The 18505-nt window shown below is 53.5% G+C and overlaps 1 protein-coding gene across 1 annotated transcript in view; it reads left to right on the top strand.

Annotated features, from left to right (window-relative positions):
* The window catches only part of ANO1 (anoctamin 1), a 168849-nt gene that overhangs the window by 125286 nt on the left and 25058 nt on the right, over positions 1-18505 (top strand). The window contains exons 14-18 of the mRNA XM_061161710.1: positions 10151-10233; positions 12412-12423; positions 13026-13097; positions 15373-15450; positions 16418-16492. Of these exons, the coding sequence (XP_061017693.1) occupies positions 10151-10233; positions 12412-12423; positions 13026-13097; positions 15373-15450; positions 16418-16492 (320 nt within the window). The remainder of the gene's footprint in view (positions 1-10150; positions 10234-12411; positions 12424-13025; positions 13098-15372; positions 15451-16417; positions 16493-18505) is intronic.

Here is an 18505-nt window from a genome sequence, read left to right as displayed (position 1 = left end):
CTGCATCCCCGCAGCTGAGAAGTTGTCTCCATTTCACAGATGAGGAAAGTGGGGCTCCACTGAGCCTGAGCTGAGGCTGGAGAACCTCCTAGCTGAGCACAAAATCTCCCAGTTCCCCCGCTCCAGGATGGGGCGGCTGACCCTGCAGCAGGCCCACAGTGGAGCCCAGCTTCGCAGCTGCGGGCTGGGTGGTTTGGTCCAACTCAATGCCCAGCTAGGTTGGCTGTGTGCCAGGATGGCTCATCACTGGGTAACAGCACCAGCCACTGGGCCAGACTCAGGTTCAAATCTCAGCTCTGTCACCTAACAGCTGTGTGACCTCAGGCAGGTCGCTTCACCTCTCCGGGCCCCGGGTTCTCCATTCGTAAAATGGAGCTAGTAATCCAACCCACCTCAGGGAGCGGTTGGGAATGTCGCATGAGTCACGCCTTGTGATGTCTTAGGGCTGGGCCTGGTGCTACTTGTCACGTTGTGCTAGCTGTTACAGCCAATTGGTGACCGCTTGCTTTTTGGAAATGTGAGAACAGCCTAGATAGACCCTGTGAGACTGGAGCTCAGATCTAACCTCTCACCTCGTGCCTGGGAGGCCTCTGTGAACTGTGTCCCTTCATCTCCTTCAGAAAAGAACACTGGCTTCAGCTGGCTGGTGCTACTGTTTGTCGGGCACTGTTCTGAGCCTCTTGTGTATGGAGACTCATTCATTCTCCCAGTGACTCTTAGAGGAAAGCAGACTCTGCTCCTTCATTTAGCAGATAAACCATTGATGCAACTTTCCCAGGGTGACACAAGCTAACAAGAGGCAGAGGCAAGGGACTTCTCTCGCAGTCCAGTGGTTAAGACTCTGCTTCCAACGCAGGGGCACAGGTTCAATCCGTGGTTGGGAACCAGGATCCCACTTGCCGTGTGGTGCAGCATGACCAAAAAAAAATTTTTAAAGGGGAAGAGGCAAGACCTTGAATCCCAGCAATCTGGCTCCCCAGTCTCATATATGTGACCCCTGGGCTCCACTCCCATTGCCAGTGGTACTAACCAGCTGTGGCTAATGTGTGCCCTTATTCCCGGCAGGATGACCTTAAATTCATTCTCTCCAGGTGACTAGCTTCCCTCCAGGCAGACAAACTCCCTTCCCTCTCCAGAGGTTCACACAGAGTTCACTGGTCCCCACAACAGCCCTGGAGAGAAACCCTGTTATTCTCTGATGAGGACATGGGAGCACAGAGAGGTTAAGTGACTTGCCCAAGATCACACAGCTAACAGATTCGTAACAGACACGACAGATCCATGCCCTGGCCCGCCTGCCTCCGTAGCCCAAGCTAGTGCCGTGGTCTCACCTCTCTGTCCAAACATCTTCCACGCCCCTTCCATGCCCTCCTGGGGAAGCAGAGATTTACCACGAGCCAGTGGTGAGGGGCAGGCAGGCAGCAATGCTGCTCAGCCCACCAGCATGGCAAGGAGCTGGTTGGATTTTGTGCACTCTCTCCATGAAGCCAGCTTGCTCATGCCATGCTTGTTTATTGAGCATGTACTGTGCGCAAAGCGGTGCCACCTCTCACCCTCAAAGGTGCCGGCCAGCCCTCACCAGCAGCCCTGTCCTTGGGAGAAACACAGACGGCTGCATCCTCCTCTATCCAAGATACAGGGAAATGGGGGTGTCTGTGCTTCCACCGTCTACCCCCCTTCCTCCAGCTCCACTTCCGCTGTGGGAAACCACAAAGGTGCCTGTCTGTCAAGGGCAAGTTCAGTCTACATGTTCCCGTTTTGGGGGTGGTGGGGGGAGCAAAAAAGCCAAACTGCTCCCAGGAAGCACTTAGGGAAAGAGGAGCTTATTATAAATCAAGACAGAATCAACAGGAAAGGGCCTGCTGGGCTGAGAGGTGCCCGCTGACTCCCCGCCCCTGCCCGCAGGGTGGAGGAGACACAGTCCCTCTGTCCCCAGTCCTTTCACACTTGCTGTCAAGTGTAATTAGCAGCAAGCTTGCCATTGTTGAGTAGGATTTTTTTTAATCCCTTATTCAATTACTTGTTCATTACCCTCTAAAGGATCATTTTCCCACTGGTGTTTCTTCTCCCACTGTGTCCTTTCTTTTCCTGTCCTCCAGCTGTGAACATTTCTTCTCACTCCGTGACAGAGAGCAACCCCAAACCTGTTTCTGCCCTTAGCAGGGCTGGGTCAGCGCCCCAGGAGTCGCTGTGGCCGCTGTTTCCATGGGGTCTGGCTTGCCCGAGGGGGCAACCCGCTGGTCCTGGAACCCTGCACTTTGGCTGAGCGCTCCAATGCCTGGGTTTTATAGCATGTCAAAACCTCCAGTAAGGTGTCAAGACGAAGCAACTTTGAGCTCCATTTAGCTGTTCGCACCAGGATCAATTTTCTGAAATTATAGCATAATAATGGGGTTTTCAAGGCTTGTCAGTTCCAGGCAGAACAAAGGGGGTTATTGGATTTGAGCCCGGCTGCAAGGCGCTGTAGAGAGATGGTCCCAGCGTCAGTGGAATGACAGGTGTGGTTGAAACCCCTCCCGGGGTCTGCGCGCCCGAGGCTCTGAATGCAGTTGGCAGGTCACCGGCTGAGTCACCCGAGCGGGGCAGGGACAGAGAGAGACTTAATCTCTGCTGGAATTCAAAGGCCAGCAGTGGGTTCGTGAGCGGACACTTGTTCAGGGGATAAATAAGTAGAGTCAGTGAGACCATGAAGGGTCAGGGCCTTTGTGCGGGCTGGAGCTTCAGCTCCCCTGTGGGCTGACAGGCAGGTTCACACCATTGCCTGGTCCCTGCAGCCTGAGGAGACCCATCCCTGCTCTCCACATGTGGAGAACGTGCACTGTCTGGAGCCAGAGGTTGGTGAAGCTGTTCTCTGCTCTCAGGGACTGCACTTTAAGAAGGGCGCGCCCTGCCTGCCCCGGCGCCATCATGGCTCAGGAGTGCCTGGTCCAGGTTCAGGAGTCGAGACCCCCCTGGCCCACAAGGAGCTTGGGCCTCACAGGGGAAACGGGGCCGTTCTCTGGGCGGCTGCAGAAGCACTCGCCCTTGGCCAGAGCCTTCCCTCCATGGCCTCTGAGATTCCCACGGCAGCTTGAGCGGCCTTGATGTTCCAACAGAAGACAATGGGTAGGGGACTTCCCTGGTGGTCCAGTGGTTAAAACTGGGCTGCCACTGCAGGCGGTGTGGGTTCAATCCCTGGTGGGGGAACTAGATTCCACATGCCACAAGGCACAGCCAAAAAAAAGAAGAAATATCCTACAAAAAAAAAAAGACAGTGGGAGGGCGGAACCAGGAGCCTTTAATGACGCGTCCAAGATCGTGCCATGCGTCAGTAGCCATGCTTCAGGGGAGGAAGGTCTCAGAAAGAGAGGCCAGCAGCCAGCCGAGGAGGCGCCCAGAAACTGGGGAATTAGGGTTAGGCCTCGGAGTGAAGGCAGCTTGGACAGTTCAAGCAGGGCCCAGGGGAGATGGGATGGAATGCGGCCTGGGAGAAGAGCCGAACCAGAGACCGGGGGTAGCTGGAGCGCGGACTGACAGCTCACCTGCCGGGCAGAGAGGCGGATGGAAGGAAGGGCAGAGGGCGGGTCGGTCAGGGTCGGTCAGTGCGTGCGGGCGCGTGTGCACTGGGCCAGCCACAAAGCTCGCACAGGCTGCAAGCTCTGGGTCAGCGTGGTGCCCGGAGTCTGTACTTCAGCAGCCCCTGCCGCGGGGGTTCTAATACAGCCCACAGCCTGAGAACCCCTGGAGGAAACGGACAGCTTGCCCCTACCCCTTGTAACCAGGCGGGTGTGTCTTTCTGGTCCATTTTCTCTGCAGCCCCAGCGTATGGCAGGGAATTTAAACATATAAGCAGGATCTGTACCCGTCGTTCTGTGTTTTGTTTTTTAACTGAGGTGAAGTTCACATGATGTAAATTAACTGTCTTAAGTGCACTGTGCAGCAGCATTTAGCACCCTCCCCACACCAAGCCATCCTCACCAGCACCCCCCCAGGTGGACACCCAGTGCCCATTGAGCAGTCTGTCCTCCTCCCCTTGCCCCCACCCCGACAGCCACCAGTCTGCTTTCTGCCTCTGTGACGGATGTGTCTGTAAATAGTCTGGATGCTTTGTATATACAGGACCAACCCTGTGTCAGCATCTTAATGAAAGGTGGTGAGATCCTGCAGGTGAGCTGGGTCATAGGGCCTCTCCTCTGTTCAGCCCCCAGCACGTGGATGCCCACCCAAGGCCCCACAGTGGGCACTGTTATCAAGCCCATGGCACACACACGGAAACAGGCCGGCGGGTGGGGGTGGTCCCGGGCCAAGCCCACACCTGCTTCTACCCAGGGTAGATCCAGGATCCGTCGCTCACCTGCCACCTCTGGGCTCCTCTACAAGAATGTGTTTTACCTAATGCTTCTCACTAAAACATGTTTGAAGGAAGAAACTCAGCCACCTGCTTGCACCCTGGCCTGGGTTCGCTCTTCACTGCTTGTCTTTTCTGTGGCACTGCCTTCTGGGCTTGGATTTAGGGAAGGGAACTTGTCTCCTCGGCCCCTTTGTATGGCTCCTGGGGTCGAGGGCCTCTCTTCTTGTCTTTGGTATCTTTGACCACGTTTGGCACATGGTTTGTGCTCATGTGGGTGGGAAGTCACGCCCCTCATCCCGGCCAATCTTGCGGGGAGACGTCCTAGACCCAGGTTTCTGCTGTGTATTAACCAATCGCCTGACTCCTCGGGGGCTCAGTTTGCCCATCTGTGCAAAGGGCTCGCAGGCTGGATGCAAGGAGGCCCCCCAGCTCACCCAGCACCATAACAGACATCAAGTTACGTCTGTGTGATTTGGAGAACCATCATTGGGCCCCTCGAAAGGAAGGGATGAGAGCTCAGCAGGACCCACAGGTATCCACACAGCTGCTGTAGTGAGAGAGGGATGCAGGGACACAGCTGCAAAGGAAGGGCTCTCCTTCCCGCCTCTGCCCAGCCCAGCCCAGCCCAGTTCAGTTCAGTCACTCATGTGACTCTTCACTCAGTCACTCAGTCACTCTTCAGTCAAAGAGTCATGTCCGACTCTTTGCGACCCCATGGACCGCAGCACACCAGGCCTCCCCGTCCATCACCAACTCCCAAAGTTTACTCAAACTCATATCCATTGAATCGGTGATGCCATCCAACTGTCTCATCCTCTGTCATCCCCTTCTCCTCGTGCCTTCAATCTTTCCCAACATGAGTCAGCTCTTCGCATCAGGTGGCCACAGCATTGGAGTTTCAGTTTCAGCATCAATCCTTCCAATGAATATTCAGGACTGATCTCCTTTAGGATGGATTGGTTGGATCTCCTTGCAGTCCAAGGGACTCTCAAGAGTCTTCTCCAACACCACAGTTCAAAAGCATCAATTCTTCGGCACTCAGCTTTCTTTATAGTTCAACTCTCACATCCGTACATGACTACTAGAAAAACCATAGCCTTGACTAGACGGACCTTTGTTGGCAAAGTAATGTCTCTGCTTTTTAATATGCTGTCTAGGGTCATAACTTTTCTTCCAAGAAGCAAGCGTCTTTTAATTTCCTGGCTGCAGTCACCATCTGCAGTGATTTTGGAGCCCAAAAAATAAAGTCTGTCACCATTTCCACTGTTTCCCCATGTATTTGCCATTAAGTGATGGGACCAGATGCCATGATCTTAGTTTTCTGAATGTTGAGTTTTAAGCCAACTTTTTCACTCTCCTCTTTCACTTTCATCAAGAGGCTCTTTAGTTCTTCACTTTCTGCCATAAGGGTGGTGTCATCTGCATATCTGAAGTTATTGATATTTCTCCCTGCAATCTTGATTCCAGCTTGTGCTTCATCCAGCCCAGCGTTTTTCATGATGTACTCGGCATACAAGTTAAATAAGCAGGGTGACAATATACAGTCTTGACGTATGCCTTTTCCAATTTGGAACCAGTCTGTTGTTCCATGTACAGTTCTTACTGTTGCTTCCTGACCTGCATACAAATTTCTCAAGAGGCAGGTCAGGTGGTCTGATAATCCCATCTCTCTTTTTTTTTTAATCCCATCTCTTTAAGAATTTTCCAGTTTTTTGTGATCCACACAGTCAAAGGCTTTGGCATAGTCAGTAAAGCAGAAGTAGATGTTTTTCTGGAACTCTCTTGCTTTTTCAGTGATCCAATGGATGTTGGCAATTTAATCTCTGGTTCCTCTGCCTTTTCTAAATCCAACTTGAACATCTGGAAGTTCATGGTTCATGTACTGTTAAAGTCTGGCTTGAAGAATTTTGAGTATTACTTTACTAGCGTGTGAGATGAGTGCAATTGTGCAGTAGTTTGAGCATTCTTTGGCATTGCCTTTCTTTGGGATTGAAATGAAAACTGACCTTTTCCAGTCCTGAGGCCACTGCTGAACTTTTCAAATTTGCTGGCATATTGAGTGTAGCACTTTCACAGCATCATCTTCTAGGATTTGAAATAGCTCAACTGGAATTCCATCACCTCCACTAGCTTTGTTCATAGTGATGCTTCCTAAGGCCTACTTGACTTCACATTCCAGGATATCTGGCTCTACGTGAGTGATCACACCATCATGATTATCTAGGTCGTGAAGATCTTTTTTATATTGTTCTTCTGTGTATTCTTGCCACCTCTTCTTAATATCTTCTGCTTCTGTTAGGTTCATACCATTTCTGTCCTTAATTGAGCCCATCTTTGCATGAAATGTTCCCTTGGTATCTGTAATTTTCTTGAAGAGACTCTAGTCTTTCCCATTCTGTTGTTTTCCTCTATTTCTTTGCATTGATCACTGAGGAAGCCTTTCTTATCTCTCCTTGCTATTCTTTGGAACTCTGCATTCAAATGGGTATACCTTTCCTTTTCTCCTTTGCCTTTTGCTTCTCTTCTTTTCATAGCTATTTGTAAGGCCTCTTCAGACAGCCATTTTGCCTTTTTGCATTTCTTTTTCTTGGAGATGGTCTTGATCTCGGCCTCCTGTACAATGTCACGAACCTCCGTCCATAGTTCTTCAGGCACTCTGTCTATCAGATCTAACCCAGTAGCAGGTGGTTTTTCACACTGCTCGCCATGCCTGATTCTGAACTGAGATCTCGGGACTGCCGCCAGCTTGGTGTGAGCCTTCCCCTTGCCCATGCTGCTGGCCGAGCCGGAACATCACAGCCCCGCCCCTTTGTTCCAAAGCACAAGTGTGACAAACTCAGCACCACGGAGCCTGCCAAGGCAATAGGGCATGGTGCAGTCTGTTGCCCAGAGGAGAAGGCGTGCCCAAGCCTTGGCTAAGGAGACTTCAGACTTTTAAAGGAGAAACGGGAAGCTCATGATTAATATAAAATGTCTGCATTTCTTAAACATAGCTGAGGCCAACAAGCCTTGTCCATGCACCATCTCCTTGGCCACCAGGTTGTGACCACAGGTCCAGCCTTGGTCCTGCTCAAACTACAAATACTCCTGGGAGAGAGCCTTTGTATCTATCTTAAGACATTTAACAGTAACATTCTAGCAAGAATGCCTGGGTTTCGTACCAGCTGCCTAACTGTAGGACCTTGGGCAAATTACTTACCTGTCTGTGCCTTCATCTCTTCATCCATAAAGTGGCAATACAACTTTTGATGTACCATCAGATTTACTACAACTATAATTGTTACTCCTTTAAAGAACATTAAATATCTATGCAGAAGGTCAGTCAATATCATGGTTAAGTGTAGACTCTGGTGTCAAGTAGAAGTCAGTTCAAATCCCACTCCTGCTATTATCCTGCAGTTGACTGTGGGCAGAGCATACAATCCTCTGAGCCTCTGTCCTCACGTGTAAAGGTATGAGTGGAAATCATTCTCTAGTGCATCACATTGTTTTGAGGGTTCTTGATGTTAGTAAGTCACTAGCATGGAGCATGGTGTAGGCCGAGTCCTCATTAAAAGGTGGGGGTTACCACACTGCAGGCTGGTGAGTGGAAGGAGTGGAGGTCTAGGAGGCAGAGGTGTGGGTCAGTGAGCCTGGGAACGGGGAGGCATGCGGGAGGGTGGGGACAAGGGGTGTAACCGGGCCGGCTCCCCGCTGAGCAGAGAGCCAGCCCTCCTCCCCCACTCAGCCATGTGCAGGCAGAAGCCAGAGAGACACAGCTGTCAAAACACAGTGAAGGAGAGGCAAGCCTTCCAGAACCGGTGGGGGTTTGGGAATGGGCTCCTAGTAGGGCCCTCCGCCGCAGTGAGCCAAGGGCACACCGAGAGGCACGAGGAAACATCCTCACACCTTCCTTCTCGGGAGGCTGCTGACGGGCCTGCCCCACCGGCCGCATGCTTCCTCCTGGAGTCCCCGACACCCTGATGCCTCTGCTGAGAGTGCACTTGTGTCTCAGGGAACTACATTTCCTAGGCTCCTTTGCTGTCCCGTTTCCTGGAAGGCTGTCGGCCAATGAGAGGCCCCGATGGGGATCCAAAGGCATGAGGAAGGGAGAAACCAGGGTATTTCTCCTTCTCTCTCCGTGCTTCCAGGAACATCTTTGGCAGATGCTTTGCCTTCCCTGCGTGGCTCTAACTCCGACTGGAAAGCCCCTCCCTCTGTGATCCTAGCTTCCTCTGGGCAGCCCCAGTGTCTGGCCCTGGTAACACCAGCTCCCATTGTCCCACCGCTCCTAAATTGGCAGCAGCTTCCTGCAGTTGCTAACCTCTGGGTGGTCTCACCATCCCCTGCTTGTTGTCTCAGCTCTTCCACTGTCTATGTGGCCAAGTCCCAGGATGAAATTACCCCAGTCCAAAAGACCTAAGAGGTTCCTGTCTCCTGGCTGGACCTGGCTGGGGTGGTAGCTGATACTTGAGTGGACCCATTATGTGCAGATACGTGCAAAACTGTTCTCGCCTCACCTTAATGGGTGGGCATGTTCTCTGAACCAGGAAATGAGTCAGATTCAGGCCCATTTTTTGCCAGGTCCAAAGCCTACATTCTTTCCTAGTGAAGAATGACACCGGGGAATTTGCACTGAAGTTCTCGCTACGTTTCTGTCTTGACACCACCATTCATCATACAGGTCATTTAATTCCTCTGAGCTTCAGTTTCCTCATCTGTAAAAGGCGGGACATTATAGCACCTCCCTCCAAAGATCACTGTGAGATGTAAATGAGATTAATGCCAAGACAGTTGGATGGCATCATCGACTCATTAGACGTGAATTTGAGCAAACTCTGGGAGATGGTGAAGGACAGGGAAGCCTGGCATGCTGCAGTCCATGGGGTCGCAAAGAGTCAGACACGACTGAGTGACTAAACTGAACTGACCTGAATACTTCACGTGTCAGCTCTTTGAACAGTGCCTACCACAGAACAGCTCAAGGATCCAGAGCTCCGGGTACCTTTCTGGTCCCTTGTGTCATTCCTCCAACACCCAGACTCTGCTGACTTTCCTGTGTTGGATGGAAGCATTAAAGATGAATGATTCAGTCAGTGCTGTCCCCATTTGCAAGTGTGTGCTCTTAAAAGCCCTTTATGCACTCAATGAGCTCCCTCAAGGCACTTGTTTGTGCCAGACACTGGGCTTTCCAGGGAAGACCCAGAGGACGAGACCCCATCCCCGCCCCCACACCCCAGAGAGGCCACAGGACATGGGACAGGGATTATAATGGAAGGTAGCATGGGCCCCATGAGCATGAAAGGTTCCGGGAGGAGTTGGTTTTTTCCTGACACTGAGGGGATTGATGGGAGCCTTCCTGGAGGAGGTGGCATTTGAACTGTGCTTACTCTGTTGGGGATACGAAGCAGGACGTAGCACCTCGGAACACAGTTCAGCAGGCAGAACACCTGTCGGGGTTTGAAGCTTGAGTGAGTGGCCTTGGCTCACCCTTCACTCTTTCTGATCTCAGGACCCCCTCCTGTGACTTGGGGTCCCCAAGATCGATGGAGCAGAATGGTTAACACAAGTTCTGGGACCATCCTGCCCAGGCCCCTTACCGGCTGGCTGAGTAACCTTGCCCGGGACTCAGGGGCCCTGTACCTCCATTTTTTTCGTCTGTAAAATGAGCGATAGACCATCCCTGCCTTTCAGAGTCAGTGGGAGAACTGAACAGTTTAATATTGGTCCAGGACTTGTTGCCGTCACTCTATAAATGGTGCAGGAGAGGAGAATGCTTTCATGTCACCTGGTGTCATGGGGCTTCTGAGCCCCTAACCGCCTGGTTCTCTCTGACCTCAGCCGCCACCTTCATGGAGCACTGGAAGCGGAAACAGATGCGGCTCAATTACCGCTGGGACCTCACAGGCTTTGAGGAGGAGGAGGTGAGTGGGCTTAGCAGCTGCGCCCCCTGTGTCCTCTCCCATCCCCTGTCCTCTCCCATCCCCACCCCGTTCCTTTTTGGGGGGACTCACTAGATCGTAAAGTCCAGGCGAGGCTGCTCCCTGCCTATTTCTCAGTTCATGTCCCCGATGTCTCAGTCCCCTGCGGTTGCCAGGGTGACTGCTCAGTGTCCGCTCTAGTGTTTTAAATCTCCGTGCTCACACAGACACACCACCTAGAAATGTGGTCAGGGACGCAGGCCAAGGCTCACCACGCTGATCCCATTCAGTCTGGAGGCCGCACCACGGGTCTGGGGAGGGGATGGCCACTACCCACGAGGTCGAGTCCCCAGAGGTGGCCGTGAGCCTTCACCCTGGGTGCCAAACCTGCGACCCCCGGAGCCAGCTGTCAGCCTGCAGTCAGGCTTGGCCGAGATGTGGGGCTGACCCTTCACTAACAAAGGGAAGCCATGTGCCGGCATCTTTGTACGCCAGAAGAGGGCCATTCTGAGTTGAACAGCCACTGAGATGGTGGGTGAACCCGCTTCCCTGGGGTTGCTCAGGAGACGCTATGCTGCTGCCCCATCCTGAACTGCCAGCTCCAGCAGAATTCCTGTGGGATGAGGGGGAATGAAAAGGAACAAGATCCCCCGAACAGGAGAGCCATTAGGTTTGGCCATGCTGACTGCGGCTTTGTGTTACGGAGTCTCTTGCTCAGCTCTTTTAAAGAGAAACCACTCATGCATTTTCATTGTAATGTGAAAGCCTCTTTCATCATCCTTTTAAATATCCCTATTATTATATTATATATTAATATATCCCTATTATATGTTAGGCCTCCCTGGTGGCTCAGATGGTAGAGAGTCTGCAGTGTGGGAGACCCCAGTTCGATTCCTGGGTTGGGAAGATCCCCTGTAGAAGGAAATGTCAACCCACTCCAGTATCCTTGCCAGGAAAATCCCATGGACGAAGGAGCCTGGCAGGCTACAGTCCATGGAGTTGCAAAGAGTCGGACACGACTGAGTGACTTCACTCATTATTACACACGTGCTACCTCCAGGACTGAGTTGGTGGATCACTCTTCAGTCAAATGTGTAGCTGTGTGGGTTCTGAGCTGACTGTACTGTCAACAGACAAGGGCACTAGTTTGCTGGAAGAGGCACCAGCTGCGTGGTGCCAAGACGACCTCCAGGACCAGGTTGTCCTATTTCAGCATTGCCCTTGCTGTGTGACCTGGGGCAAGTTGCTCAACCTCTCTGTGCCTCATGTCCTCACCTCTCAAATAGGGGTGGAAGAGTGGAGTTTGAGGGGGCCTCGGTAGGTCAGCAAGTACAAAGCACTTTGAGCAGGGTCCAGCAACTGTGAGTGCCCCCAACTGGTCTCCCGCCTCCAGGTTCAACCTCTTCCTGCAGCGGGTCTCATCGTCCTGTTTCACAAATGGCAGGACCAAGGCTGATGCAACCAGAGAGACACGTGTCTCCTTAGGTGCAGAGAGAGTCATGGGACGGGTGCTCCATCCCCCATGGTGGGCCCCGGGTCAGAAGTCTGCCGGAACAGATTTAATAGATTCAAATAGGGTTCATGTCATCTTACTAATTTGGAATAGATTGAGAATGTCCTTTTCATGACGTCCTCGGGGTTGGGACAGTTCAACCTGTTGGGAACCTGTCCCGTGAAGTCTTCACCCTGATGGCTCAGGCACTAGGTAGTGGGGTAGTGATCGGAGCACCGGACGTGGGCCCTGGGAGGCCTGAATGAGACCCCCAAGAGTGAGCCCCCATGCTGGGTAGGGCCTCTTCTGGGGCTGGTCACCTAGGTCAGAGGGCTAGCCCCTCCATGACGTGAACCCCAGGTGTTGGCTCTCAGAGCAGAAGGAAGCCTGTGCCCAGCCGTCTGGCCTGAGTCTCCTCCCCTGAGCCTAAGACAGTTCAGCCCAGCACCCGATCAGGAATCGCCTAGAACACTCCACCTGCAGAGACAGCAACACACTCAGTCACCCTAGGGTAGCATCAGCCTTTGGCAAGCCCTCCTTGTCTACCCGTGTCCATCTGCCTTCACCCCACTTTTTTAAGAATATCACCTCTAAAAGGACTTTTTTCTTTAAAAAAACAAACAAAAAAACAAACAAACACAAGTAATGAAATATTTTTGTTTTTGTTTTACATTTCTGGTTCCCGGAAGGAGGCTGTCAAGGTTTGAAATTTTTTGTCACTCGTCTGTCTCCTGGGAGAGGGACCTTCTGGCACACCTGCTCTGTCTGTTTCTGCTGAACGGTTCCCCACACCTCTTCCACGGCGGGCAGGGGTCTCTGCTTCCTCCCCCACCTCCGGGCCTCTCTTAACCCCTGTTCTTCTGTTCCAGTGCCCTTCGCTGACCTGCTCTGGGCTCCCCTGAGGCCCTGCCCCTCTGGTCTGCCCGCGCTTGCTGACACTTAACCGCCGTCTCTTCCGACCCCACGGCTCCTGATGGGATGTCCCCAGGGGCCAGTTCATGGCTGGTTGTTCAGAGTGGGCTGCAGGACAGGCTGCAACCCGGCGCAGACTGACCCGCCTCCAGGACCACGGAGCCTGACTCAGTGGCCTTCCCAGTGGGCTGGGCTTCCCAACAAGGGGGAGCATCCCGGATGAACCTCATGCAGGGAGCTCTGAGTGGGAAATGGTACAAACAGCCAGCTAGGAACTGGCCCCAACGGGTACCCTGAGGGAGGGCCGGGGTGAATTTGCCACACGTGCTCCTATTAAGGGTCTCAGACTCACAGTTGACGAGACTCCTCGCTGACTTGGTTTCTTTCACAGGACCATCCCAGAGCCGAATATGAAGCCCGAGTTCTGGAGAAGTCTCTTAGGAAAGAATCCAAAAACAAAGAGGTACTGTGGCCACTGCCAGTTGGCTTTCCCAGCAGTCAAACATTGCATGTCCATCAACATCACAGGCCTGGGGTCAGCACATGCTGTGCAGATGGAGGGGGCGGCCCCCAGACAGGGGCAGAGAGTAAATGTTCTCGACCCTCCAGACCTCTGTCACAGCGCCTTTGTCATTGTAGGATGAAAACAACCACAGACAACAGGTGAACAAATGTGTCTGGCCATGTTCCAATAAAATTTTATTTATAAAAAACAAGCGGGGTTTCGGGGAAGATTTGTCACACCCTGCCAGAGGTCAACCTCCCCCTTCTGTCCTGAGGGTGATCTCAAACTTCAGCCAACACCTCAACATCAAGAAAACCAAGTGGTTTTGTAGCTTTTCTTGCTCTGGGTGGTCATGTCCAACCTTCATGCTCTGCATTGAATAATGAATGGAAGGGTTTGCCCCAACAGGGCCCCTGAGTGGATGGCCAATCCCTTGCCTCACACATAGAGGATAAGAATGAGAAAGAAAAGTGTTTTTGTGATCCTCTTGTGGCTGCCACCTTTTCTTAATATGTAATAAATGCCTTCGTTTCTCCCCATAACCTCTCATTTAAATCAGCAGTCATGTTCTCACAAACCTCTAAGGATGCTCGGTTATTTTTTTTTTTTCAGTTATTTTTTTATCAGAGGGTTTTTTTTAATATGACATGGGGCAAGAGCCCCCAGGCCCTTGTCAACCTCTCTCTGAGGCTGGAAGGTCAGTCCTTGCAGGGATGGGAACAAGGGCAGAGTGGTCTTTCCAGATCCTAGTGTTCCTTGGCCTCTGGGAGCGACCTTTGTCTTTTCTTGTCATTGTGTTCCGTGGACAGAGTTTGCTGGTACAGTGTGGCCAGGGGTCCCAGTTACCACAATCCCCCCATTAGAGGGTGGGCAAAGTGGGTGCAGCAGAACTCCTTCTCAGACCCCAGTTCCCACAGCACAGAGAGAGCCCAGGTCAGTCCCCCCGCCAGCCAGAAAGTGGGCACACAACCTGGAACTCAGAATCCAAACAGGACCGGGGGTGCAGAGGAAATAACCACAAAAGCGTGAGCCTTCGCCATGATGAGGAGACGGTCCTTTCATTTAACCCATCGGAACATCTGTCTGCCGCGTGCCCATTGTCTTTGGAGCAGCCGCCCTGTGCCTTTGACCCCACGGCTCCATCAGCGCCCTCTCCCCAGGCTGCATCTCCCCTCCTAAAGGGAAAGGCATGGGTGCTGCTGCTCTGAAGCCCCCAGGCCCCCTGCTGAGGGCCACCATGCCCCACCTGCGGTGTGCCATCCACCCCCAGACAGCCCACCCCACAGTTCTACGGTGGCCCCTCCTGGTGTGAGTGAGGATGGGATTGCACCCCTTCCTAGGGGAAAAGGGGCTTAGTAGCCCGCATCACATCCACTGAAGTCAGGGGCTCCCCCAAACCCAAGCTCTGCGCCGTGCCAGGAGCACCCCCCAGATTCCCTGTCACCTGGCTCCTTGGCTTTGACCCAAGCTCTTTGACCACAAGAGCAGCGAAGGTTGGGGTTCATTTTCACCAGCCTCCAATGGTGATCTCAGGCCTTGAAGGCCTCCAGGGGGCCACACCCTTGATTTTTTTCCATCCTTTCACTGTCTCCCACCTTTATGGTTTTAATTTTTTCCCCTGGCTATGGCACCAAATTCGTTTGGGGGAAAATAAGAGATTCCTGCCTTTCATGGGTGTTAGGCTGCGGAGTGTGGCTTCCTGCATATTGGTGTCAAATGCACAGGGTAACCCACATCTGCATAAGACGCACCGTGAACTGCAGCCACCATCTGGCGAGGGGGCCCCGCGGAACCCGCCAAGTTTCCAGGCTGTTTCCGTTACCTCGTTGCAGCCTCTCTTTTAGAATGGGCTTCCCAGGTGGCACCAGTGGTAGAGAACCCACCTGCCATAGCAGGAGAGGCGGGTTCGATCCCTGGGTTGGGAAAATCCCTTGGAGGAGGGCATGGCAACCCTACTCCAATGTTCTTGCCTGGAGAAGCCCTTGGACGGAAGAGCCTGACGGGCTACAGTCCATAGGGTCACAGAGTGGGTCACGACTGAAGCGACTTAGCACGCACATGCTCTTTTAGAATGTGGGTCTCTGCCGTCTCCGATGGGTTTAAGACGCCCAGAGCCTGAATCGGTCCCAGCAGCCGGCACAGCCAGGGAGGTGCTGGCTTCCCCAGGGGGCGACGGGGGCCTGGGCCGCAGTCTCACCCCACGGTGCTCTCTTGTTCCCTCCACCCGCCCCAGAAGCGCCGGCACCTTCCGGAGGAGCCAACAAACAAATGGAGGCAGAGGGTTAAGACCGCCATGGCGGGGGTGAAATTGGTACATGTCGTGTCATCGGGAGTCGCGCGTCTTAAGTGTGTGCAGATGAACCCAAGTTCATTGTGTTTCCTCAGCCGACTCTTGACTGCTGTATTATCATGTTAACATCCACATCCACGCTCTTTTGCCTTCCTCCGCACCCTCAGGCTGTGACGTGTGTCGAGGTGTCTCTGCATGGCCACCGTGGGGTCGTGGGCGGGAGCTCGGCTGTCTCTGGGGCTTGTGAATCGTGCCTGCCACAGCTGCCTGCCAGCAGTCCCTGGTCTCATTAACATGCATGCCACCCTCCCTGGAATGCGTGGCCTCGGGGGTCAGGCCTGCCAGCATTCTTTGACCTCATCCATGCATTTTTTTTTTTTTTTGGCGTTAAAGATCCACCCCATTCTAGAAACATCCCAGGTTAGTGACAAGCATCTACTTCAGTCCCTCCAGACCCCGCAGTCCCCGTGCCAGAGCCTTTGGGGCCGTGTGTCCCCACCGACCGCCGTTGCTACGCGGCGAGCAGCGTTTGAACTCGTAGTGCTGGTGGCTTGTCTCAACTTGCTCTGCAAAGGAAAATAACTATTATGGTCTGGGTGGCGGAGGAAAAAAACAGCTTAGATCTTCTCGCCGTGCAGATGAGACTTTCAGCCAGGAGACGGAGGCCAGGCTTCTCCCGGATGGGGGGGTCTGAGCGTCTCATTTAGAAAAGCCTCTGGCGCCATTACACCTCATAACAGAGAAGACTCACATTTGTAGACAACTATTACTTCTGTCATTTCATAGCATCCTTTCATCAGGGATAAAGCCTGGATGTTTGCTTTCATTCATCACCTGCAGGGTTTTTGTTTTTTTCCAACCGTGTTTCTGTGGTCCACGTTGTTCACCCCCACACACACACATGTGCGCGTGCACACACACACACACACCCCACACTTGTCCACCAGGATGGTCCTCACTGCTGACCCAGCCCTGTTTCATTTTGTAGACGGACAAGGTGAAGCTGACCTGGAGAGACCGGTTCCCTGCCTACTTCACCAATTTGGTCTCTATCATCTTCATGGTGAGTCCCGGGAGGCCGAGGGGGGCAGTGTACCACGGCACGCAGCGTTTACCTGGATGGGGTCAGCCGTCCACGTGGCAGTCATCCTCATCCAAAGCCAGGCATGGGTGGGGGGATTCCACCAGTGTCCTCAAATGGGAAGGGGCTGGAGTTCTGTCGTGACCCCGGGGGGCTCCCTACACCCAGGGGGATTGTCCCTGACGCATCTTTCATTCTGACAGTGACACATGTAAGTAACTTGTCATTCACACCCAGGAGTTCACAGGTATTATTTAAGACAAAACGGAGGGGTTTTAAAGACAGCCACAAAATGAATAACAGAGACAGGACAGCAGTCAGGATGGGTCTGTGATGCCAGATTCATCCGGACCCTGTGGGTTTGAATAAATCAGCGACACCACGGCTGGCTCTCTCTGGAGGTTTTAACGCCCAGATGATCGGGCCGCGTCCCTGGAAGGCCTCAGCCCGTGCTCCCCAACAGGTCAGCGCCAGCTGTGGTCACTGTGGAAATGACCATCCCCTCATCCAGCCCCGGAGCTTTAGGTTAGGGTCTCAGCCCCCGACGCCATGGGGGGCCCTCGTGGCTGCTGTAGACCGAGGGCTGAGCTGTGCCCAGTGGCCTGAGGGGCTCACACCTGCCTGTCCCCCAACCTGCTGGTGAGGACACAGAGACAGGAGGTCTCACCCTCTCCGCAGGCCGTATGTCAGGCTGGCTGTCCACTCTGAGACCCTCGCTATTCTATGTGAACTTGGAGACGTGCAGATGGGCTTGTTTTTCCACTGGGGGCCAGTGGGGGTGGCAGTTGAGGCCCTCTAAGCTGAGCAGTTAAAAGCAGAGTGAAGACTCCATTTCCTCTCACGATCTTGCACATGGTTAAGAAGGACATCACTGATACAAAGCAATCTATACTGGGGACCCCCAAGACCATGGAGCCACTGCGGGGAGGGCTCCTGTGTCTGTAGATGATTCCGGTGGCAGTGGGCCCAGCCCTGGAGCACTTGTCCCAGACACACATGAGTGGTGCCGAGAGGTAACCTGGGATGATGTGGCCCCTGCCCACAGCTCACCAGCAGGGGATGGGGTACGGGAAACGGGACTTGGGCACCAAGGTTCAGCCCCTTCTGGCAGAGAAGAATCGGTGTTACCACAGAAGGTCCAGCACGGGGATGGAGACGGTGGGACGCTGTGGGCCCTTCTGCACCACGGCAAGTTTGGACAGGAGCCCTCAGGTTACATGTCACTTCTGTGAGTCGTCTTCAGGGAGCTTTGAGTTTCTCACATAGTGAGAATCAAGGTGTAGGCAGTGGAGGGCTGGTCCAGCACTTCCATGATGCCAGCAGGCACTGACCTCTTTGGTCTGTGCCTATGTCCTCTTGGTCACGACATGGCTGCTCCACCTCCAACATCACCTCCACTCTCCAGGCTAGAGAAAGGGGAAGGAGATGGATGCCAGTGGAGGCAGCCCCTCTTTGAAAGTGTTTTCCCACAGGGCCTGCCCACACCTCTGCTCACATTGCGCTGGCCAGCCCTGTCTGCACAGAGATTGGGAAATGGGCACATTGTCACTCCCAGCAAAGACGGGATAGTGGGGAGGGAACCAGCAGACCTTGAGGGACTGGTATCCCCATCACAGATGAATCAGTCTTGTCCTGAACACAGGAGCTTCATTCTCTGAACAAATATCAGTTGAGCACCTACCAGATGCCCCCATGCTCCTGGTCCTGAAGGTGCCCATGTGTCCAAACCCCGGCTCTTGAGGCCCCTTCCTTCCAGGAGAGGACACAGCTATAGGGTGGTCATGGGGGTGCACCAGCAGGAAAGGGGGCACCTTGCTGAGTCTCCTCGCAGGCCCAGTGCCCCGCCTACCCCTCCGCAGGATGCAGGAGGGGCGTCTCCAAGCCCAGGGCGACGCCTTCCCCTAGGGGGTGGGGCCTCTTGGCAGGGACACGGGGGTTTCCCAGGAAAGCCCTCATTCTGGGAGCTGGCAGGAGTGGTACCCACACCTCACCACA

This window comes from Dama dama, chromosome 2 (genome assembly GCF_033118175.1).
Source record: "Dama dama isolate Ldn47 chromosome 2, ASM3311817v1, whole genome shotgun sequence".
NCBI lineage: Eukaryota > Metazoa > Chordata > Mammalia > Artiodactyla > Cervidae > Dama > Dama dama.
This window is presented reverse-complemented; position numbering and strand designations above follow the sequence as displayed.